Source organism: Polyodon spathula, chromosome 18 (assembly GCF_017654505.1).
Source record: "Polyodon spathula isolate WHYD16114869_AA chromosome 18, ASM1765450v1, whole genome shotgun sequence".
Lineage (NCBI taxonomy): Eukaryota > Metazoa > Chordata > Actinopteri > Acipenseriformes > Polyodontidae > Polyodon > Polyodon spathula.
The window spans coordinates 25,586,177-25,611,789 of record NC_054551.1 but is presented as its reverse complement, the minus strand read 5'-3'; the positions used below and the strand labels follow the sequence as shown (position 1 = coordinate 25,611,789).

General features: G+C 36.3%; 1 protein-coding gene across 4 annotated transcripts; it reads left to right on the top strand.

The window, feature by feature from the left end:
- On the top strand, positions 1-21,102 carry LOC121294180 (retinoic acid receptor RXR-gamma-B-like). Of its 4 annotated transcripts, XM_041217800.1 has the most exons (11): positions 10-144; positions 11,710-11,864; positions 13,931-14,190; positions 16,220-16,367; positions 17,466-17,645; positions 18,264-18,424; positions 18,715-18,844; positions 19,142-19,274; positions 19,996-20,087; positions 20,460-20,565; positions 20,751-21,102. In XM_041217800.1, the coding sequence occupies exons 2-11, from the start codon at positions 11,771-11,773 to the stop codon at positions 20,896-20,898; spliced, it is 1,452 nt and encodes a 483-aa protein (XP_041073734.1). In that variant the 5' UTR covers positions 10-144; positions 11,710-11,770; the 3' UTR covers positions 20,899-21,102. The 4 variants fall into 4 exon arrangements, with proteins under 4 accessions (XP_041073736.1, XP_041073735.1, XP_041073734.1 ...); XM_041217802.1 differs by lacking the exon at positions 11,710-11,864 and having other exon boundaries at positions 1-144; positions 13,945-14,190; XM_041217801.1 differs by lacking the exon at positions 11,710-11,864 and having other exon boundaries at positions 1-144.
- The last annotated feature ends 4,511 nt before the right edge of the window (positions 21,103-25,613 follow it).

Genomic DNA, 25,613 nt, shown 5'->3' with positions numbered 1-25,613 from the left:
AGGAGTAGTGAGAGTTCAGTCGGCCAGCGAGGAATTCGGAGGGAGATGCTGTCTGTGACGGCGTTGCTTGTACAACAACCCTAAGAAAACAACACAGCAATAACTCATACACTATGGATAACAATGAGTCGTTTCTGCATCTCAGTAAGTGTTGCTTTTTTTTTTTTTTTTAAGTGAAAACATTATTGCATATTCTGTTACTCGAGTTTACTCTGGTGAGTGTATGCATATTCTGTATGGCGTAGCCTATTTTGTGAGTTCCTGTAACGATTTGGTAAACAGAATTCCATCATAGGACTTTAGACTGGATATAAATCTGAGTGTTGTTTTCTGTTTAGTTAGCACTTGTCTTGTTTATTGACAAGACGTTCGTGCCAGTGTTAAGTCAGGTGATTTAAATTCTCGCTCTCAGACAGGGTCATGGGGTGGCACTTTAATTACTGTTGATGTAATTTATGGCCTTTTTTCCTAGCGCGTCTCTTGAGTCAACTTATAGTAAACTGTTTGCAGGCGGTATTTATTAGTCTGGAATGGAACTGGATAGCTAGTATTTGCGACCAGAGCCGAGGAGAAAGTTCACGTTTGCTTTGCGTGCATTTCAACTGGATTTTTGACTTGTAGTAATGTTTTACCTTTTTGGGGAAATGCACCGGCTGAAACGAGGTTAAAGATGAAACAATTATAAATTGCATTTAGTCTGTGAAAGTAGTATTTGATGCTGTGCATTGTATCGCATTCGTAAGGCTGTCGTCAACAGGAGTGGATGGGGTTTGAACTGACAGTAGGGTAACAAAAGACACATTAAGTAATATGGGTGTTTTAATATGTGCTCCTGTTTTAATTCTTGTAACTAAAAACACGTAACCTACACGAAGGGACCACAGTACGCTTGTAGCTGTACACAGACGTTTACTTTTGTTATTGTCTCCTACGGTTTATTGCAGTAAATCAGCCTTTTGTAATGGAAAATTAGTACATAGAATGTATTTAAGTTACATTTAGAGGGAGTGTCAGCGATTTACTACTTTTTGTATGAACATACTGTAGACCCTAGAGAGATCAGTCTCACTGTATTACTGTAAACCATGCATTGTCAATAATCCAGGTTAAAACAAAAACCATTTAGTACTGTACTCGAGGACCAGGAGTGAATGCTACTAATATAAATAACTAGGTTCACTAACTGTATGGACAGCTGTACATATTTCAGTTGCCAAATAATATATTTTTTTTTGGTTTTGACTGAGGTGATGTTATTCATAAATGCAATTTAAATCCACATTGGAAACGGCAGAATATCTGTGTTTCTCTGTGGTAATAATATGAGGAACAGCTTGTTGAGCACGCAGGCGGAGAGAGTTCTAGTTAAGCTTTTACTGGATGTTTGGTACAATGCCAGTCTAACACAAAGTAGTTAATTTTGAACCAGATAATCATTTTAACTATGTTAACCTCACTTAGTATATTGCTCATCTCCAACCCCCAAAAGCAGCATTAATAAACTTTGTAAATTGCCTTTATTGGGTGTTTGCCCAGTCAAGTGATCTTGGTTAGCCCTTTACATCAACCAGTTAATTGTATTATGTTTGTGTCTTTTTAGTGGTGCACAGCTATGGTAAGGCAAAAACACATGTAGGCATTTACATAAAATGTTGTAACTCTTTGTCTGTGGTACAGTAGGGGTTGGGCCGTTGTACCCTGTTTGTTTAAATAAGGACACATTTAGTTAACACAACAAGGGTTTCTGCCAAGTGCAAAAATTAATTTAAACTATTCAGGTTATTAGATGACACTCCAAACAGCCGAAGGAGTGCTTTGCGTCCTCTCCAGGAGAACCCAGTGCTCCTCAAGTTCAGCCTTATCACTACGAGTGTATGAGATGCTGTTCTCAGAGCACTTCTGTATCTTGCCTCAACTTGAGTCTTTGTGAACACACTCTTAGTAAAGGTACACAATGCCAATGTTGTCTCTTAGGTATTCTGTTTTGCAAGTGGTCTTAAGGAAGGCAGGTTAGTAGGCAGCTCAGATTGCAGTTCAAATGCACTTCTTCAGTGCTAACATCCACATTACACCTTCGCATTACTGTAGCGCATTGAACTGATTCACCAGTGATGTAGACTGGATTCTCTCCAGAATTGTGTGTATTTGTGGTGCTGTAACAGATTAGGGAGTGTATGATACAGGTTAGAGGTGAAGAATGGGAACTGGGAGATTGTTAGCTATACTGTAAGATTAACAGAAAACTTCACATTACACAACTTGAACTCCTAGCATTGGAATGAACATGATATTGTCACGTCTGGATATCTGCTCAAAATTCAGAATATTTGTTCATTTGTAAAATGTAATCTAAGCCATTATATGTAACGCTGTATTAAAGTTAAAAATAAATAAATAAATAAATAAATCACAGAAGTTAGAATAGGTTGTGAAGGCCTTAGTTTGCCCTAGTGAATTAACTACAAAACAAAGGATGCCATCTAGTAGTTTAAATTGAACTGACTTGCTTCCAAAATGTGAAGCACCGTCTGCGGTTCAAGGTAGAGCTCTCTGCAGTATGTGTGTGTGCATCCTAATCTGGACTGTTTATTTTGTGCTGTCTAAAACTTTTAAAAGAAAAGGTCAAGAGGAGCTGGTTAATCCTCTTTTTTGTTTGTTTTATTAATCCCACACATCAAACAGAGCTCTTTTCACTTGCAATTTTACAAACTATTGCGCAAATTCTGGCAAGGCGGTAAATCGGTGTAAGGCAAAACATGTTGTCATAGGTGTTTCTAATTCAGCTGTGTCATTTCTGGCAGATACGGACATGGATTTTTGCCTTTGAATACTTGTCAAGAAATGTTTGTTCTAATGTTTGGATATTTGTTACAGGCCAGCACTATTAAGTCCTTGCATGTACTGTATGGGATCTTCTGAATTTTGTAATTAACATCGTTTTCACACATTATTTTAAAAAATCCATTCTTAATAAATATGTTGACTTTATGTTGATTTACAAATTAACAGACCACAATGTTACCAATATTGTTTATGTTATTTGTAATAAGTAAGACACAACCAGATTCAGATCCATTAAACACTGTTGAAATAATACACAACAGATGATGTTGCTTGTATAAAAGTACAGTATGTTTAATGTAAATCATATTTTATTTTACTCATCTGCTGCTGTCTTCACACTCAGTGTAATTTGACACACAGTTTATTAAACTGAAATGCAACCTGTCACTCTATGCTACAGGTACTGTAGAAAGCATTTTCTGTTGGTGAAAATGAAGTGCTGAATTTAGCACTTAAATAAGCACTGATTTAAAACCAGGCCAGAGACAAAATAATCTGATCTGTTTCAACAAACGGTTCCTCTTGGACTGATATGAAGATAATCTGTCTAATCCAGCAATTCTCTCTCCATCCACACTCATTCACTTTGCTGTGCCCAGTCACTAGTTGCGGCACTCTGCTCAGTGAGTGTATTTGTCCCTCTGTGTTGGTTCATACTGCCATGTGGCACCCTAAGTGTTCAACTCCTAATGATAAACTCAGTGGAGCTACAGGATATATTAACTGTAAGTACCCTGTTATCATTATATGCTAAAAGCCTACATTTCAGGTCAAACAATCTTTTAACAATACAGCTATGCTGCAGTATCTGCTTTTTGTTACTGAAATTTAATGGTCTTAATGACATGGTAGTGTTTACATCTAGCTGTTCATAAGGACCAAGGGAGAAATTTCTATGTGATTTAAATGTTACCTTGTACTCTTCTCCTTTAGGCATCATAATTCCTTCATTTCTATGGTGAGCTTAAAGAGTAAGTAGCAGGGTTACTAAAAATATAGTGTTACACGTCCCCACGTGCTGCTACAACTGTTTAAATAACGTACATGTAATTCTTCTTTTCATTGTTAACATCCTGACAACTTTTTGCACTTATAACTTTAAAGTCTATTTGTGGCTACTCTGGTTCACGTTGTCAAACAGGTAACACAGCAATAACGGTCCATGATGTGGTGTGGTACGGAAAAGAAAAGCCAGAGCAGTTGATATGTTTTATTTTTTATTTTTGCAGTGATTTAGAGCACAGAACTCAAACCCCAGTCCGCTAGAGCGGCCATTTTGAAAAATCACACGTACATTATTTAAACAGTTGTAGTAACACATAGGGACGTGTACCGTTCTATTTTTCAGAACCCCACTACTTAATCTTTAAGCTGTGCTGTGTCTCGCCGTTTCTGAGCTCCACCAGGAGCTGAATGAGCTGCTAAGCGTGGCCAGTAATTATCTTTATCTTCTTTTCACTTTACTGATCTGTGTAATCTACATGTATATTTAATCCCAGCTAAGACCAACAGGGGATGCCTTTTTAACACAGGGAATTAGAAAATGTTTAATGAATAGAAAAGATTTAAAATAAAAATAGAAATCCATAACTGATGTTGATGAATGACAGCAGTTCTAAATACCATCAGCCCTTTAACTCAAAGTGAATCCTGCTGGGGTTTCCCTCCAGATATAATTTATTGACCCATAAAATAAAAAAAAATCATGTTTATATATTTTATGTTTAGATCGTTCAGTTTGACACTGATATTGTTAGTTGATCTCGCTAGTTTTAATAATAATCATTACAATGCCATGTAATGTGTGCCACTACACCAAAGTTACATCACTGTACAAAGCCATTTAGGGGGTCTATGGTCATTGTGTCACAATTCACCTTTTCACATAGGTAAATGTAATCATTTACATTCTTCTAAAGGATACTGCAAATTGTAGCGCTCTTGTAATGAAAAGAAGCCATCCATAATCCTACAACATTTACCTAAGGCAAGGTATTTCTGTTTTATTTGCTTATATAGTATCTCTGCTACCTTTTTATTCCGGGAAGAAGTCTGCATGTTTATTTCCTGACCCTTGTTTCTTACAGTGCTCTTCTGCAGCTGGTTGTTCTGTGTTGTGCTTGTGTAAAGCCCCTGTTTGTCATGCTGCCTGATGTTTCACTTCAATATGTACTGAGCTCTTTTCCTTCTGGGTTTCCTATTTGATTATTTCTTTGCTTTAGCTCAAGGGTTTTCTGTTTTCGTTGTGCTTTGTCACCAACATCATGGATGTGATTAATGCAGGGTAAACACTCTCTCTAAATCAAAGGGAATGTGATTTCATGTTTTGTTTTTTTCTGCACTTGGATCACCAGCTGGGACTATCTAAAGTATTTTCTATAAATCTTAATTTCCTGTGTTAGAGCGTAAAGGATATTTGGTGGGGCATGAGCAAAAGGGACTAAGCAAGTTGGCAACTCCGATGTGGTTGTTGACATACACAATACAGACCATGTCTATATACCATATTACCTTGAATTAACGCTGCAGCGTTTATTTTAGATTGCTAAAAAAAAACAAAAAAAACGCTGTAGCATTTATTGAAGGACAGTGCTTATTCAAGGGTGGCAGTAATTACAAGTACTATGGCTTTCAAAAAGCGCAATTTTTTTTTTACAGTATTTGAGGGAGGTGTATATTGAAGTTTATTTCTGCAGATAGAACTTGATCAGGATGGTGAAGTCCTGCAACTTTAAACTGAGCTGTAGAGCTCACAGATCAGACCAGTGTTTGACTAGGTGAGGTCACACACCAGTGTAGCGTGGAGAGGGAAATAGTAACGAGAATATCAATTTAACACCGAGGAGGTCGGTTTATTTTCCCTTTCTTTTCTTACAGCAGTTTCTAAGTCGCAGGGCTGAACTCTTTAATATACAGTGCGTTTCTTTCTCTTCAGTCAGCAATTAAACACTTGTCGTCTCCTGATCCAGGCAGGGCTTCGGTGAGGAAGGTGAGTTCATCCTGAGGCTATCCATTAAACGGCAACGCCGCAGCGAGAGCTACACTAGCTTCTGCTCCCTTTGACACTCCAACACACCACACCCCCCATTCTCCGAACTTCCTGTCTGGATCAGGATTCTGCAGCGTCTCTTATTAGCCAAAGTACAGTGCATAAAAGCAAAACAAAAAGGCATTTAACTATTATGTAATTATGTATCATTTAGGTAATTATGTATAATTTAGGTACATCGGCTATGTTTTGGGTCATATTGACCCGATGCAATTTCAGACTAATTTAAACAGCCTTAAATTGATTAAATGTTTTTATTTGCAAAAGTTTTACTCTTTTGTGCTCTCTTAGTCCAGGAGCTGTGATAAAACTTGTTTGACTGCCAACCTGGGAGCTGCTCATTTTGGAATGTCTTTACCAGTGAGATGCTGTTGCAATGCTGACAGAGAAAATTAGGCTCTGCCTTGTAGATATGTATTGTTTGTTTATTAATATCTCCAGACACATGCAGCCATTTCCAGAGATAACAATACAGATATAATAATAATAAAATAACAAATTGAAGAAGTTTGTTTTATTCTTGCACACAAATCTACATAGATAACGGGTCACAGCGACCCAAAACATCTTATTTGTATACATGACCTGTTCTAACAGGTTCTGTTTTCTGTGTATAACTTCATGACCCCAACTTAGGAAAGTCATAAAATATTATGCAGATAATGAAAAGAAAAATAGCATTTAAGCTAATTGGAAACTTGAGTCGGGTAAATAGGAGGGTATTAATTTATATATATATATATATATATATATATAAATTATGTGTGTGTGTGTGTGTGTATATAATGATTTCCATTACATGAGAGTAGATGTTGAACTCGGCTCTCACATATATATGTAATGCTGCTGTATTTACTTCTACACCACTATCAGTACATAGTGAGGTGTACCTGTTGTATTTTATTTTGTTTGGGTTCCATTAACTACAGTAAAATACCGGTATGCTCCAGTGTGTAATTGTATTCTTTTAAATTTGTTGTATTCAAGTTTATTCAATTAATTTTGTTTCTATTTGTAATGCTTTGCCATACTGTGTTTTGTATGCGTCTCATTATTAAGTGCTGCATTTATCTGAGCAGGGGTAGAGAAAAAAAAAGTTATATGTTTCATTATTGAGAGCAGCGTTTATTACAAATCTGGTATCTGAGTGTGGCGCTTATTCAAGGTCGGTGGTAATTCAAAGTGATATTAATGCTTTTTTCTATTTTTCTACTCAGGGATTGAAGGACGGTGTTTCCAGAATAGTTTTTATTTTTGTTTTGATGGATTAATTAAACTAATGACAGTCCAGAACAAATGAGTATCAAGTTATTGAATACATTTTCGAATAAAGTTATTTGACTAAGCTATGCTGTTCTGTAGCAATAGACACGGATTTCATATTGTACAGTAAATGTATTCAGATGTTTATGCATGCAGGATTGTCAGGTAAAAGCACCTTTTCCATATTTCCACTGTGAAATCTAGAAAATGTATATGAATATTTACCAAAGGCTGGTTTATTAATAATACCTTTTTCTCTTTGCCAGCTATCAGTACATAATCAGCTGCATTACAGTAACATCTGCTCTGAGTCCTCAAAAAAGACAATGAGGCACTTCAATGTCTCTGCCCTAACAGCCAATTAATTAAAAGCATTTCTGCAATTCCTTGCCTGTTAGTAATTAAGAGGTAAATGAGTGGGTTCCCTTTGCAATTATGTAGTGTTTACAATGAAACTGCTCTGGTATGGCAGGATTCCAAAATAAAGAACTTCCCCCAGATGAATTCATTCTTCTAAGTGCCAGCAGATCTGTACTCTGAATGTAATTATAGCTATCAATGGCAGAGAGCCCAGCTGGATCCTCACTTGGCTTATTCTAAGCATTTGTCCTCCTCAGTACAGTACAGTGAACGGGAGGCTACAGTATTTTCTTCATTAAGTAGGGTTTTTGCATGGATCTGTTCCAAAATGTGTTTGACAGGTTTGTGACATTAGACAAGACCAGTGAGAGTTGGATCTGTTTTTTAAGGTTAGGCAAAGGGGCTTGCTTCCATGTTTCATTAATTTAAGCGCATACTTTATGCGCTTTATTCACTGGCTAGGAGAGACTGCATGGAAAATGGAAGTCATGGAACATTTTTATTGATGAGTGGGAGGATCCATCACTGCTTCTGTAAGCACAGTTTCTCCTATGGTCTTCCATATTGCCAATTATCCTAGCCTAAAAAAAAACACCTCTGGGGATTTATCTGGCCGTGTGCACACCTCTGTCTGATTAACTAATCTAATTACAGAAGCCCATGTGCAGAAGCCCTTAAGCCAGCTACAGGCAGGTGTAGCCAATTACTACCCAGCAATGAAAATTGCATTTGTCTTTGAATTGTTCAGTTATTGAATTAGTCCCACATGTTGCAAAGCAGTGCTATGACAGAGTCATTTATTGCAGTAAAGAGAACAGTTGACTCAAGTTACATGTTAGAAACAAGCATGGGTGTGTTGTGATTAACAGAGTTGATCTGTAACAAAAACTAATGATTACACCAATAAATCCATTATTCATGTGAGTCCATCAGCTGAATCATTCATATTTTTATAGTTTACTGCCATTGGATTTCATTAAGTGTTAACTGCTAATAAGCTTTAACAGATTGAGGTGCAGTTCCTGTATGTAACACAGTGCTGTCTTTTGTTGTAGGTAATATGTGTATATAATTCAGAGAAAGACAGCCAGTGAGTCAGTGATACATTTCTTGAAGAAATACCAACTTAAAGGAATTTAACTAATTAAAAAAAAAAAACACGTCATATCGGATTTTTTTTTAGCCTTGCAGACAAAATGTAACAGTACTTTGATATGTCACCTAATATGGCTGCAATGTTTTAGTTATGAAACCTTTTGGTTTATGGATGATAAAGACCAGATATTGGCTTCAAGGTTCAGCGCTGTATTCTGTGATTCCTGAGAGAAAACATCAGCAGTATAAAGTTCCATACAAAGACAAACAAGAGGTGGAATTTTATTTGTAGACAATAAAATACGTCATATGACCATGCATAAGAAGTGGTAGGGGTGTGTACACGTGAATGGGATGGCCATGCATGCAGCACTGATCTGCAGTGATTCCTCAGAACCTGCCCAGGCAGACAGCTCGGATGGGAGTTGCTCTGGGTTGTTACGGTAGTAGGCGTTCGCACACACTAAGGATGAGTCTTTTGGAGTTGAAGTAGATTCCCCCTCCTGAACAGGAATATTTTATTTTGTCATTTGAGAAGAGGTTCTAGTTCTTAAAGTGTTACTATTCAAGATCAGCTTGGTTTATCCCCCAGATTGGGATCTGGATAAGAACACACCATGAATACAGCTGCCTTAGTTCTGCTTGTGAACAGACAATCAAGTAAAAGATTTTCAGTGAATCGCCCTAGAAGAAGCCGAAAGGCATTTTGCTGTAAACGATGAATAGGAATTTTACATAGAAATTATAGAAGCAGCAGGCAGAAAGATCTGTAAATTAATTCGTGAAATTGAGAGATGTTTAGTTAATATTGAAGCAGGTGAAAAGTCGGATATATCTTTATTGATAATATACAGTATTTTTGCTCTGCAGCAGTGAAGAACAGTGTTTTCTGGTTCACAGTCAGTGATCAAAAGGGAATGACATTTCTGTCAATATAATCTCCTTCATGGATGTCCTGTATCAAGCTGCTGTTTACCTATGATTCACTCATGCTTAATGCTCATTTTTTATTGATCAACAACAATTGACCTTTTATTACTGACTGCATTTCAAAAGCTGGGATTTTTGGAAAGCCAAAATAGAAGCAATGAGTTTGTTGTGCTTACAGTAGGTGACTTCATTTGTCTCGGGGTCCTGCTTCCGTCTCGTGACAAAGTAGTCTTCCAAGAGTCGACTGCACATCCAAGACAGGGTGGTAGAGATGCCGCTCAAGGGGCAGTTGCAACTTGCAAGCAGTTTCTATTTGTGCAAGGTTTTGTGCGTATGTTCTGTGGTGATACAAGAGCTAGATCATGTTGACATTTGCAAATGTCCTTGTTAGTTTATGTAGCATGTTTTTACTGCTTGTCGTGTTATTTTTTAGAACTCTTGCTCAAGGAAGTAGTAGCAGTATGAGCCCAGTCTCTGACAATAACACTAGTTGGTTGCTAATGCCGTTTTTGTTATTCAGAGAACATTTTACTGGAGGGCTATGGGTTTTTATAAAGCAGCAACCTTATTAAATGTTCAAAACTATTTTAAAGCCTTAAAGCTGTACTGCCAGCGAAAAAAAAGTTTCAATACTTTCCAGAGTGTAGCAGAGATTATAGCGGCTCTATTTAATCTGGTTCCTTTTAGTCTTCAATCACAGAGACGTTTGGAGATGAAAATGTCTCCCTTTTCCTAGACAGCTGGCCTCTCTGTTGATAAACTGGCTAGAGATGCTTATGAAGGGATAAGAGGATTTAGTGCCACAGCTGATTAGACATCAATCTCATTTAGAAGTGTAGGAATGTATTTTGACAGTTACAGAATACTACATTTGTAATCCATCTAGTGTGTCCCATAGACCTGCTAGAGAAAATAGTCCTAAAATAGTAATGTAAGCTGTGCATTAACATTAAGTCAAACAATAATTACAACCACACATGATAATATTGAGGACATGTACAGCAGTACAGTATTCGCTACATTACACTAACCAGCTACTAATACACTAACTGCTGTCAACCAGCAGTTTTAAAGAATCATTTCAAACACTGATATTCTTATAACAGAAATAAAGAGCCAGCAATAGACTTCTTAGGACAGTATCAAGTCCTGTTGTGGTTATATAGCATGAATACAACTACAGTACTACTGCATATAGTACTTGAATACATTGTCTGAATGTTAGCTAGTATAGTAATTTAATCTATTAAAATGTCTATATTGGGTTTCTGAAACATGATTTAATAGCTACTGCATACAAATCTATTCAGCACTGTAGAAACAAATGCAACATAAGTCTAAAGCATTTGCATAGGCAAAGATTAAAACAGATATATGGAAAATATAACTAGTTACTGAAAAAGATACACATTTATGACTGAAGTTACCCTTACAAAAGGTTTTAACAGTACTGTGTAAAATGGTGGTTCAACATTCTTTTCCTATCTTTCCCTAGAAGCTTGTTTTTATTACATGACAAAGTGCCATGTGAAACAGTGCTGTTTTCTGGAAGGAATTGATTTAATGAAACACATTTAGATGGTAATGTATTTGAGGATTTAGGATTTCAGTTTTAACTTTGCTAACGTGTGCATTTCTACGGTGTGCCTATGCTCAATCGATTTTTAAAACTGCCGGAGTTGTACTCTGCAGCCCATGAGTTGGTGATCACTTGAGCCGATTGCCTTTAAACTTGGTACACAAAGACTGCGATAAGAGGGAGTCTGACCTTTGAGTTGTGGTACAACTGGCCAAAGATCATTTTTCTGTTTGGAAATCAGTGTTGTCTCTGAAACTGTTAAACAACATCCCAACTCTGTAAGAATAGCGACAGTGCTTGAGTATTAAAAGGAAGAGAATGAAAATAGATGTAGGCAAGTGAAGAAATGCAAGACATTCTGTAATGTGCAATACAGAAGCTTGGTCGTTAGACTTTGCACAGTGTTAGGTTGCTGTGTTTCGCTGTGTGGGTCTGTGTGCATGTGTCTGAGTTTGTGTGGCAAAGACACAAATAACAGCAGAGGCTCAGTCACTAGGCTCAATCACAGTGCAACATTCCACAGGGGGGGGGGGGGGGGGGGGGGGGGCTGCCTGTGTTTTGTTTTAACAGAATACCTGTATTTGAGCAGCCATCCCCTCTCTGCTGAAAGATACTGTTCAGGGATGTGATCACTACTGAAATACTAGAGCATGGCTGGAAAAGAAACTGCAGAAGAACCTGCAACAAGACTAAACATGTATGAGAATCTCCGTCCCTTCATGATGCTTCCGATGGGTTGTGAAAGTGAGTAAATATAAAGAGCTCTGCTACTTTTTCTTTTGTTTTCAATAGAATAATGTCTGGTATTGATTAGATGTGTTTTTTGAGTGAGAAGTCAAAGTGGACAACTAGTTTGTCATGTGATTGGTTTTATTCAATTTAAATTGGTAATGCGCTCAAACTGTACATGCAGGCAATAGATCCTGCATGCATTATCGGTGTGTAACCTGTGTCTCTCTTGGTTTATACAGCATTAAAATGGACTACATTACTCTTGTATCCTTTTTCAGTTTTTGCAAGATTTGCTACATTAGTTACATTAATGCAAATTTTGAGGAGCCTTTCTGATCAATTTCTCTTCTGAGAAATGTCTAGAAAAATAGTGTATGTGTGTGTCTGTGTGTGCATATATATATATATATATATTATACAGTGCCTTGCAAAAGTATTCAGACCCCTGACCAATTCTCTCATATTACCGAATTAGAAATGGTACATTGAAATTTCGTTCTGTTTGATATTTTATCTTTAAACACTGAAACTCAGAATCAATTATATTAAGGTGACATTGGTTTTATGTCGGGAAATATTTTTAAGAGAAATAAAAAACTGAAATATCTTGCTTGCATAAGTATTCAACCCCTGTGCTGTGGAAGTTCCCAGTTTGCACTGATGAAAGAAATTGCCCTAACGAGGACACAGTTACCTTACCATTGGCCTCCACCTGTGAACCATTAAAGTTGCTGTCACATTTTCTGCATAAAAACCCCACTGTTGAAAGATCATTGGTAAGGCTGTGAATCTGAAGGAAAATAAAGACCAAAGAGCATTCTACAGAAGTTAGAGATAAAGTAATACAAATGCATAGATTAGGGAAAGGGTACAAAATAATATCCAAGTGGCTATCCCAGTGAGCACAGTTGGATCAATAATCAGGAAGTGGAAGCTGCATCACACCACCCAGGCACTGCCAAGAAAAGGCTGTCCCTCAAAATTCAGCGCTCAGATAAGAAGGAGACTTGTGAGAGAAGCCACAGAGAGGCCAACAATCACTTTGAAGGAGCTACAGAGTTCAGTGGCTGGGAGTGGAGTAATGGTGCACCAGTCAACCATATCAAGAGCTCTGCATAACACTGGCCTGTATGGGAGGGTGGCAAGAAAGAAGCTGTTACTCAAAAAGTACCATCTGAAAGCACGTCTGGAGTTTCAGTTTTTTATTTTTCTTAAAAATATTTTCCAACATAAAACCAATGTCACCTTACAATAATTGATTTTGAGTTTAAGTGTTTTAAAATAAAATATCGAACAGAACAAAATTTCAATGTACCATTTGTAATTCAGTAATATGAGAGAATTGGTCAGGGGTCTGAATACTTTTGCAAGGCACTGTGTATGTGTGTGTGTGTGTGTGTATATATATATATATATATATATATATATATATATATATATATATATATATATATATATATATATATATAAACATAAACAGGTTATTTATTATTGGGTGTGTCTGTTACATCATGATTATTAATGGCAAATGCACCAATGTGTAATAAGCTTAAAAACCTCTCAGTTTGCGTTGAAGCAAATGTTTGTGCAGTGGTGAACAGCCCTGATGATTTGACATTACAGAATCAAAATGTCATGCCACATTACCTTCGTGATTGACAGATTCTGTAAATGTGTTTGCCTATCTAAATGTCACGCTGTCATTCTTGTTCACAAACAATAAATATTGGAGATTGGACATTGCTTTACATTATCACACTGAAGAATGTTTTGATCTGCTAGCATGGTTGACCCCACTTCACTGTTGGCAGCTTATTATCCTTTACAGTAATTTTCTTCAAGAAATTGCAGTCTGGCTATATTTTCTATTCTGTGGTGCCTTTCCTAAAATTGCTGTAAATATAGGTGTTTAAAAAAAAAAAAAAAAAAATTATTAAGGACTTAACGAACAAAAAAGTGTCCGCATTAGGGAATTGGGAAATAACGTGGGTTATAAACAACTTGATTGGCTCTTGTTGCCTGTCTGTAACTGCAACATTGGTATCATCTGAAACCCAAATGTTCTGTTCTGATTGCAGATTCTTCTGTGCAGGTTAACCACACACCTGTGAACGCTCCTGCATCACAGTCTGCAGTGAATTCCATGGCTGGGCACCCATCAGTGATCAGTGCATCAATCAACCATTCAAGGTCATTCACATCCCCAATGAACACACTAGGACCACCTATCAATGGATTAGCCTCTCCATATTCAGTTATAACATCGTCCTTAGGGTTGCCGTCTGTCTCGCTACCATCCACACCTGGCATGAACTATGGGGGATTAAATAGTCCGCAGGTAGGTGCCACATTTCAACTGAAGTTGTTCTGGGCAATAAGCTCTTAAAATCTGTCATTTTTGTGACTTAATAATGCAGTTACCTACATGTTAAACAAAGACACATGCTTTGCCCTTTTATTTAAGGGGCATTTACAAGCCTGTGTTATTTTTGATTCAAGGTTGTGTATTTGACTGTTGCTTTAAAAATGTGTGATTTCTGTAACTGTAAGATGTGTACAGCTACAGCCAAAAGTTTTGCATCCCCTAAAGTTTAGGATTGAGACATAAAAAAAAAAAATATATATATTGTTTTATTTAACATCATTTAATCAAAGAAGCTACAGTACAAAATGATATTGCAAAAGTCTACTGGAAGCCGTAATAGTACAGCATTTCATGTTAAATTTTGAAACGTCACATTTTTCCATTTTTTGTCAGTTTTTCATTAAGTATATGGAAAACTAGAAAGCGGCATATAATTCAATATGTTAACATAACATTGTTTAGCAGGTTTCATTCGACTTTATGAAGCAAAATTTGTTAATTCTATAGGGTGATGTAAAACCTTTTAAGATGGTGCGGGGGTTGCTTTTATATTATTGTGTTGTAAAGCGTGCAGTTTATACTGATATTTTAACATGACCACATGCTGTCTCTTTTCATTCATGGAGTGTTATCACCATTGCTGAATGCTAGAAACTGACATTCTGAGCTGTAAGCTCAGAGGAGAGCATCTTACATGTATTCTCAGTAATAAAGAGTGACAGCTTGGACCATTGGGAACCTGTTGCTTGCCAGTTAATGGAACCAAATGTAGGTTGCTATTCCGAATATCATATGCTTTTAACAGGAAGAACAAAACTCTAAATATATCTTCTAATTTAGGCTCAGTTTCATTACTTCTGAACACAGAAAAGTGTTAATTATTGAAGGCATTTAAAACCACGCTGTTTAAAAAAGCATAGCAGGATCACCACAAAGGAACGTATAGAAGCTCTTTTACTTGTTTGCGGTCTATAGTAATAGTTTCTTAACTGCATAAGCTCAGCTAACCTTCTCACAGCTGCCTTTCTGCCATGATCACAGAACCATCTTGCACACTGATGTTAACTCCCATTTGGCTGCTCCACCTGACTATACATTAATTCTCTGAGAATCAGCAGATGACCTTGCTTGTCATAACAACAAGAAATTCTAACAAGCTGGGTTGAATTATCGGCAACATTTTTCAAAGTGAAAAAAAAAAAAAACTATTTTATTTTATTTGATCACATGAAAATCATGCATTCTCTTACAGGGATTTTTTATTTATTTATTTATGCTTTTGTTGCTGGAAGTCACTGGATGTTTCAATTGTGTGTGTATGTGCGTGTGTGTATATATAATATAGTATTAATAATATATTATCCCATTTAAGTCATGGTGTCATTATTTAAGGGTTATTCATTAACATAGTCACTGGAGTCTAGACTGGAGTTTACTTTATTTTTGACACCTTTTTTCCCTCATCTGTGGGGTTAAGGTTTTTAATGCCATTCTTATTTAAGAAATTAGATGTGATGAAGCAGGCACAACTAACTGTTTATGGTCACATGTGTTACCTACCCAAGTACACATTAAGTTATTTCTTTTGACTGAATAAAAAGATTCAGGCCAAACCAGCTGATTCCCATAGGGCTGCAGTAAGGAATTCTGAGTCTGCTGACCTCTGGTGGGAGAGAGTGGAACTGTAGCTGTCAAAGCAGACTGGTTTTAAACATCAGATTCTATTGCAATGTTTCAGAGTGTAGTGGAAGTACACTGTTGATAATTGCATAATACATATATAGTTTATAATGCAACTGTAAATATTTAACAAATGAGTAGTGTATTCTACAAATACATTCCAGTGTTTATTAAGTGTATTTCAAACCAACAGTAATGTGCTATTTTATAACTCCTTTTTCCTACCACAAAATATCATTCTTCATCTTGTTCTACTACACAAGAAAGTAAGGTCATTGTGTAAAATGTTGTTAGCAAGCTGACTATGTCAGTTGTTTTTCAGATGAGCTTAATGAGCAATGTGAGCAGTACAGAAGATATCAAGCCCCCTCCAGGACTTTCTGGAATTGGAAACCTTAGCAGCTATCCGTGTACAAGCCCGGGATCCTTATCAAAACACATATGTGCGATCTGTGGAGATCGGTCCTCAGGTAACCTGTTCTGTTTTTACAGATCTGGATTTCCTTTTGGTAATGTCCCTTGTTAAAGTTTACTGTGTCATTTCATTGCAAACTGACAAAATATAGTAAAGCGCAATAAGAGGACAGCAAAATTAAGCACATATGGTAAAGCATTGTTAATGTCATGGTTAAGCAGAATAAATGAATAGTATACTACAAAGGAAACTGAACAATGGCATGCAACTGCACCATGGTAAACTTTATTAAAGGTTAAGATGGATGTGAGGCTGAAGTAAATGCATTGGGGCTGAAGACCTGTCTTTATCTACAGAGGGCATGTAGCAAGTGCAAGCTGTCCCTCAGTGCTCTGCAGTGTTGCTCAGCCTGGCCCTGGAAGGTGCGAGGGGAGCTCAGTCACCAATCCATCTTACACGTAGCCACTCTCTGAGACTGCCTGCAAAAGGGCATATTAGTGTGTATAAAGATTTGAAATCACCTCTGAAAATATCATATCCTTACTGTATATTGTACCTTTCAAATCTAAGACGTTACTTTTAAAAGTAGTTAAGGCAATTATCCTAGTTTAAATATTGACGTCCGGCCCTAATTCACTGACAACCAAAACCTACATAGCAACATGGAAAAGCCATCATTCAGAGTGCAGGCAATATGATTAAACCAATAAGAAAACTGCACAAAAAAGAAGCATCAGAGAAAATTAAACTGAACAGAAGTAGAAAGTAAATATAGTGAATGCTATAAAACTGACTTGCCTTGTTACTCAATCTACTGATTTTTTTTTTTTTTTTTTCTTGAGGATAAAGGATCAATATTTTAGTAAAAGGAATTTAATCAAATGTGTCTGTTTCAGTTGAATTATTAAAGCTTCTTTTTTCAACAAGACAAAAACAATTGTCATTTGTTCACTGGGAATATCACTGTCTATTAATGTGCTGTTTAAAATATACAAATCTAAAACATGAAAAGGGTATTTGTGTTAAATTAGTAATTTTATGTTGTTGATTACCTTAATGATGGAAATTAAGGTAGAGTTTGTGACTAATATTATAAATGTTACCCAACTACCAAACTTTAAAAAAAAAAAAGCGAAAAAACATGTGTTTACAGGGAAGCACTACGGCGTGTACAGCTGTGAAGGATGCAAAGGGTTCTTCAAGAGGACTATCAGGAAAGACCTTACATACACGTGTCGGGACAGCAAGGATTGTATAGTTGACAAGCGTCAGCGCAATCGCTGCCAGTACTGCCGCTATCAGAAGTGTCTGGCAATGGGAATGAAGAGAGAAGGTATGGTTTATGTTATTATCTCATTAAGAAGTAAAACTCTGCTCAAGTTGGAACTGGGCTTCTCTTACTGTACTGAGAGTAATAAAGAAGATTCATATTCTTGCTATCATGATTTTTGCTTAATGTTGATACCATCTAGTGTCCAGATATTGTAAGTGCACAAGTATGCTTGTAAATATAGCAATGGCCAAATGTTTAGCATCACGCTATAGAATTAACTCATTTTGCTTCATAAAGTCGAATGCAGCCTGCTGAATAATGTTACGTTAACATATTGAATTACATACCGCTTTGTGGTTTTCCATGTACTTAACATAAAACTGACAAAAATTGAAAAACGCGACGTTTCGAAATCTAACATGAAACTCTGTACTACTGTTATGGCTTCCCGCAGACTTTTGCAATGTCATTTTGTAGTTTCTTTGATTCTATAATGTTAAATAAAATATCTAAATTATGTTCATATAGTTAAATGATATATGTATATATATAAATGACGTCTCGGTGATACAAAACTTTTTGTCTATCCCTGTAATTTTAACTTTTCATATTATTTGTCCAAGACAATAGACTGTAATAGTTGTTTTCCTGAATGTTATTTGTCCACTCTGTTTTCAGCTGTACAGGAGGAAAGGCAAAGAGGCAGAGAAAAGAGTGATAATGAGGTGGAGTCAACAGGCACTTACAATGATGAAATGCCTGTGGATAAAATCCTGGATGCAGAACTTGCAGTTGAACCAAAGACAGAAATCTATGTGGATGCCAGTACAGACAATTCTGTATGTCCTGTAATTTAATTTGAACCTAATAAATGTTTGGAATATATTCTTCAAAATGCACTGCGCTTGGGGTTCTTATTGTATAATGTTACATTACTTAGTGTTGTAAGAGGTATCATGCTGAAGATATTTACACTACTGACATTTTATACAGTAGTAACTACAGTACACTAACTACAGTGTAATTGCAAAGTAAAGTGTAATACATTGTAACCCATACTACTGTGTTTATACTGCATTATGTGCCATATCTGTGCATCTTCCATATTCAATTCTCTCTCCTTTTCCAGTTTAATGATCCAGTTACCAACATTTGCCAAGCAGCAGACAAACAGCTCTTCACTCTGGTGGAATGGGCTAAGAGAATCCCCCACTTTTCAGAGCTGCCTCTGGATGATCAAGTCATTCTTCTGAGGGCAGGTACAAACACTTCAAAAATATCTGAACGTGTATGTGCAAGCTGACGCAATGCATTTTTTATAGTTTGTAGTTATCAAATGCACACTTTGAAAAATCTTTCCTCCCAGACCAGTATTCATGTTACCTACTGTATCATTGCTTGGCCATTCATAATGTTCCCAGAGACACTATATATATATAGATATTATATATATATATATATATATATATATTATATATATATATATTATATATATATATATAATATATCTATATATATATATTTTGAACATCTCTGATTTCCTGATTTAATTCAAGGTTGGAATGAATTGCTAATCGCCTCATTTTCACACCGGTCAGTATCTGTGAAAGATGGCATCCTTCTTGCCACTGGTTTACATGTACATCGAAGCAGTGCCCACAGTGCTGGGGTTGGGTCCATTTTTGACAGGTTTGTGTCAGAAACTTTATTATGTGGCTTTATAACTGAAATTATTATTATTATTATTATTATTATTATTATTATTAGTAGTAGTAGCGGTAGTAGTAGTCATAGTTGTAATATTGTTATTAGTGTTATTATGAAAGGAGGGGTAAAACAATTGTGGAAGCATACAATTGTCACTAAGTTGCATTGTATAGATGTGGAGTTATTGTTCCGAGTAGAGTCACAGTAGCTATTTAATAGTATTCAGAGTTCTTGTACCGAGTAGTGTCAGAGCAGCTAGTTAATAGTGTTAGGGCCTTATTTTCCACTGTTCTCTAATAATAAGGAATGGCTTATTTATTTTAATAAGTTAAAAAACAATGATGCTATTGTGTATAGGGTTTACATATTTCTTATAATACACAAGCAAAGCAGGTTGACACATTGAAATGTTAAGGGTGGAATGGGTGACATTAGTAAAGGAGGTGTCCGTAGTAGAAACCTGGTAGAGCTACAGTGCCTCTAAGTTTACTGACTGCAATGGTAAACATGCCATCAACATGTTGTTGCGTTTCATATTTCTTACAGTATGCTACAGCAATATTGGGTTAAAAAAAGAAATGAGATAAGTACCTTATGTGCTTGTAGTATATTAAACCCCAAACAGTTTAGAATAGATCTCTACAGATTTCTGCAAAATCTTTGTTGTTCCTAGTTGACATAAGAATACATTTTATTTCATCAGAGTTCTCACAGAATTAGTGTCTAAAATGAAAGACATGCAGATGGATAAAACGGAACTGGGATGCCTTCGAGCCATTGTTCTTTACAATCCAGGTAATATGCTGCGAATGTATTTGAAATAAACAATAAATAAAAAACTCATATTCATGACTGGCAGTTACTCCCATACATATTGTGAATGTGAACTGTGATTTTGAAATGTATTCACTTGATTGTCTTAAAGATCCAAACAATGAGTCCATTGTGTTTGCAAGGAGCAAAACCACATAATGTTACAAAGCTAGCTTTTCTTAGCGCTTTTTTTTTTTTTTTTTTTTTTTTATAAGGTTTATCCATGCTTGAAAAACGGGCGCAAGTAACAAAGAGCACTGTTCCCAGCCCTCTGGTATTAAACAATATGAAAATGTTACTGTTCTTTTTTCAGCAGTGTTTCTTTTTTTTTTTTTGCTGTCTGTATTCCTCCAGATGCAAAGGGCCTATCAAACCCACTGGAAGTAGAAGGACTGAGGGAAAAGGTTTATGCATCACTTGAGGGTTATACGAAACAGAAATACCCAGAGCAGCCTGGCAGGTACGCAGTCTACCCCTTCGTTCATCAATGACTATCAGTTGTTTCACTCCTATGCCTTGTTACCAAGACGTCCTCTTTTCAGGACCTTTTTGTATGTGACAATGTTAGTTGAAACCTTTAAAAACATGTTTTCCTTTTTGCGATGTTCACAAAATGATTTTATCTATTTATTTTTTTTTAAATAGGTTTGCCAAACTTCTGCTTCGACTGCCTGCACTACGATCAATTGGGTTGAAATGTTTAGAGCACCTCTTCTTCTTCAAGTTGATTGGAGACACCCCGATAGACACTTTTCTTATGGAAATGCTTGAAGCACCACACCAAATAACATGACACAGTGCCTCTTCTATTTGTAAATATTTTGATGACTGTGTAATGGAAAGTAAAAGTTAATTGTGGAAGTTGTAAACTACATATTTTGCATCACGTCCAATCACAGTTATTAGTGTGAAAACTTCTAAAGGATAAAAATAAGCAGTCAAAATGAGGTTAATAGAATTGTAAAACAATGCTTTTGTAAATAGTTCTGTCCAATTTTGGCGTATGAATTTAATAGTTGTCTTTATATGATATAAAATCTAATTTTATTCAGTAATAAAAAAAAATATATAAACTGAGATTCAGTGTGAAGTTTTTGGGTTTTACAAGGCCAGTATTATTCAATAAAAAAAAGTATTTTGTAACCCTTTTTCAGGTTTTTCCATTTAGAACTGTATAGGCCAGTGCAGACAGTATTGGGGATTTTTTGCGGACCTCTGTGAAATGGCACTGATGACACAAATTATTCCAGTATATTTCCAGTACCTCATGCATTCTTTCTTATCTGTGCTGCCATCTATTAGCTGTATTACAGCCACTAATCGTCAAGGACAATGCAGCTTATTGATGATCAGTTTGGAGATTTCACTGCTCACCACTCATACAGTCTCAGGAAAAATGTCATCTTCTTCAAAAGTCCTATTCGCAATGCACTCTATATTCATAAAGCAGATACTACTAAATACCGAACTCCTTTTGATAAAACACATGCAAACCAAGTGTGGTGCCTGCGTGGTTTCATTGTCTTATTTCTAGTACACTCGTAATGTTGCACCACTAGGTGGCAGGCTGTGAATTGAAGCATCATTCCTGGTCTCCAGTATCCTAGTTCCATTTTGTTTTAAAGTGAAATCAAGAGTAAGGTATACAGCAAATAACAGGTTTGCTTAACACACTTCCAAATAGTTTCCTACAGGTTATATTTGAACAAGTGGGGTTCATTTTATCTGTGTAAGTTACTGCATTTTGTGGCATCATGGTTTTCTTAATAACAAATTGATGAAAATAGTTTCACAACTTGAAGAACATGAAAAGGAATGCCCCTCCTCTTACAAACTTATGATATTCATACTGACCACAACTATGACATTTACCTCACACAAACTTTAAGTTCAGCTGACATTTAAAATAGCAAACAGGTTAGACAGTGGTTGCTTTGACAAAGCTTGTGAAGAATGTATTACAGCTAGGCAGTGAATTTCAATACAGGCAACCACCATACCCAACAGCAGCGTTACCAACTCGGTAAGAATGGGCAGACAGTAGGTTTTTACTTGGGGACAGTTCCAAGCATGCTAAATAGAATTGAGATCACGCTGATGGACATTCCAATTCCAAACTAGCGGCACCAACATGAACTTCAATGGAGTGCAGGGTTGCAGCTCTTGCTGTACATGACAGCTGTTCACTGAGCCAGTCTTACTGATGCTATCTGCCATGATCCTGGACCCAGCACTGACGCATGGTGGTACCTGACCGTGAGTCTGGGTCTCACAGCATGGTAGCAAGCCTTTGGTTTTGACAGATGTATCTGATATCTTATAGTTCACTATAAAGTTATCACATTAAGGGGCTAATGTAAGGATATGCGTACTGTAAAAAATTGCAACTGCAAAATACAAATTGCCTAGCTTAATGATTTTGCACTGCAGCCTATGTAAGCTTAAGAGCAATGCAAATTGCTAAACACATAAATAATGAGCTGCAATCATGATAATGAGGGTTGCAATGAGCGCCACCTGTGCATTGGGGTATTTACCAGCCACACAACCCAGAGGTGAGGTGAGTTAGGTGTACAGAAAGCAGTAGCCACTGTATGACATTTGTGGAGCACAAAAATTCAAACCAAACAAAATATGTCAGATGAAGGGCAACAAAGTCCTCTTGGCACACAGAAAAGAAAATAAGAGGTCACTCAACATGAAATTGAGTTATTTGGAAAAGCCTCAGCCAACATCAGTTATGCTACCAAAGAGGCCATATGGTCCTCTATAGTGGAGAAAGTCAATTCTGTCTGTTGGTTGGTGTTACCAGGAGGACAGTCAACCAGGAGATGAAAAGGTGAAATTCAGCTATTTGGTCTAGGATGACCTGCGGAGTGAGATGATAACACCTTACCACTGCATCCTCCAGCATGCCATATAAAGTGACCCTGGGTTTGAATATGCAGTCTCCTCCGTCTTGTTTTTCTCCTCTAAAGGTTTTCCTGCTTGTCCTCAACAAGAGCCAAGCATTGCCACATCAGGAAGTGAACCACAGCAGCCACCCTGAGTCCAATGACAGGTCTCTGAAGGTGTGTGGTTTTATACAGCTCTGAATTACTCACTTCTACAATGGTTTGCACCTTGTATGAGGAGGTACAAAGTTTTTGGAAAGTCAGCAATTGCCTAAGAGCAAGGCAAAATCCTTACATCACATTATAATGTTTGCGCCCGCTTAATATCCAGATCCCACCCAATTCAATGTTCTTTTCATCGCTTGAATACATTTCAATATCATTTAAATGGATTAATGATGGCAAAGTGCTAATTTAATAGCGGGTGCAGAACATCGTATGAAAACCATTTTTTACGTACACTGCATTTTTAGTGGCCGCTAAAGTCCCACTTTATGGCAGCTAAACATGGTTTGTGCATGCAAAATGCAGATTTTGGCCGCGACATGGGTGTTTTGCAGCCGCAAAGAACGTTGTGTCAGCAGAGGCTCAGAATTTATGTCAGGGCAACTCCGCTTAATTTGTGTTTTAATGAATTGTCAGATTTGTTTAAAAACAAATATGGAAATCAGAAGCATTTTGTCTGTTTATTGAGCTCACCTGCACTCATGAATGGAGCTTTGATGCAAAGTACTGACTCATTGCTCTTGGTCCTAGCTTCTGTGTTCTCTGACCGGAGATGTTATCACAGCAAACATCCATTAGTGCACGGCTTGGAACATCGCCACAATGAGGTTAGCCACAGGAGTCCTTAAGTGATGCCTCTAACTCAAGGTTTACAGATAGAAGACTATAAAGCAAAATCTCTTAATATCAGTGAGAGATAATATTGCATAGAATCCAATTGGACATACACACTTTGCAAACAGGAAAGTAGTACTGGGAGCCAATTTTTTATATATATATATATATATATATATATATATATATATATATATATATATATATATATATATATATATATAGATATCCTATATAAAATGTATATTATGCTAACTGAAGCAAGTATTGGAAGATAGAAGTAGAAATACAAGATACAAGAGATATTGTATTGGGAAATGTAATGTCCTCTGTTCTTTGAGAAAAAAAAAAAAAAGGTTCTCTACATTAACATTTTTCCCAATGATGTCATTCTTTTTTCATGTTTGTCAACCACACACACACATTAAACAGAGTGCTCTTATGAAATATGCCCAACCCACCTCAATTTCCGCTTCAGTGTGAGAATTTGGAATCCTGTTCACCAGACGACACCATTTTAGACGGACTCCCTCACTTGGTGGCTGACGTCTGATTGACAGCTGTTGTAGGGCGTTCCAAATTGTTTTAGTTTTAGTTCTGTCCATGGCTGTCGGTTATATTTTTGGCCTCTGTGCGCAAGTAGTCTTTTTTTTTATTCTTTCTTGCAATGCCAGCTCATGGATGGATGAATAAAGTAAATGCGGATTCAGTATCCCAGCAAGGGGAGTTTCTTCAAGCCTGGAGATGAGGAATTACGTTTGTTGCTAGGTCACGTTAGATCAGGCACTAGAACACTTAACCCTTAATCACAATCAGAGGCATCGTTTCACGCATCCTGCTTTTCCACAACTAGAGCCAGGGTTGCTACAACTATAACCCTTTATTATGGTTTCGGAATGTTAAGTATTATGGTTCTATTTAGTATGATGTATACTTCAAGAGTTCCACAGAAATCCCAGAAGAACCACAGGGATCATTTTTTTTCTTAAACCTGTGCGACTGTTAATTTAAGACCAGTATTTCCCAAACATAAAAAAATTATGTTCGGTATAAAAATAAATCTATGTAATCCTATTGTTGTTTCCTTCAAAGTTGCAGTGTAAGCTAAAGGAATATTCATGTATATTTGTATTGTGACAGGGATTTCATATTGCATCAAAAAATAGCAAGAGGGCATTTTATAATGTAGCTGGGTAATTAATCGTGGTTGATATGGTTATTCGCTGTATCTGTGTGGTGTACATGGGACCTGGCTTATTATAGATAGAATTATTGCAAAGTAAATAAAAAGTATTCTAAAAAATGAGTTTTTTCCTTAACCCAAAACCCTAATTTAATATTTTTTTTAAAAGTATAATTTACTGGTTACTCAAAAATACATATATTTATATATCAACATTTTTTAATGGGGTTTGTATTGTAAAATCAAAGAGAGGAACATGATACTGTATAGAGCTAAGAGATTATTAAAATGAACATTTTGAAATTACCCATCTTAAATTATAATGTTAAAATTAATTACTGGACAACTTTGTTCCGAATTAAAAATCCAGTGTGAAAGATACAGATCAACAAAATGGTGAATCAATAATACAAAACTGCATCTTTATGTATGTATGTATGTATGTATGTGCTTCTTTGAGTATTCTGTTTCTAAAAACAAACTTATAGACTTCGACAGAAAAATAATAATAATAATAATAATAATAATAATAATAATAATAATAATAATAATAATAATAATAATAATAATAATAATACATATTCCATTCAG

Bases quoted from the DNA above. Each gene is read 5' to 3' on its own strand.
- LOC121294180 (XM_041217800.1), top strand. From the start codon at position 11,771: ATGGCTGGAAAAGAAACTGCAGAAGAACCTGCAACAAGACTAAACATG. The intron at 14,191-16,219 runs GTAGGTGCCACA...GTTGTTTTTCAG, and splicing joins GGGGATTAAATAGTCCGCAG to ATGAGCTTAATGAGCAATGT. The intron at 16,368-17,465 runs GTAACCTGTTCT...ATGTGTTTACAG, and splicing joins CTGTGGAGATCGGTCCTCAG to GGAAGCACTACGGCGTGTAC.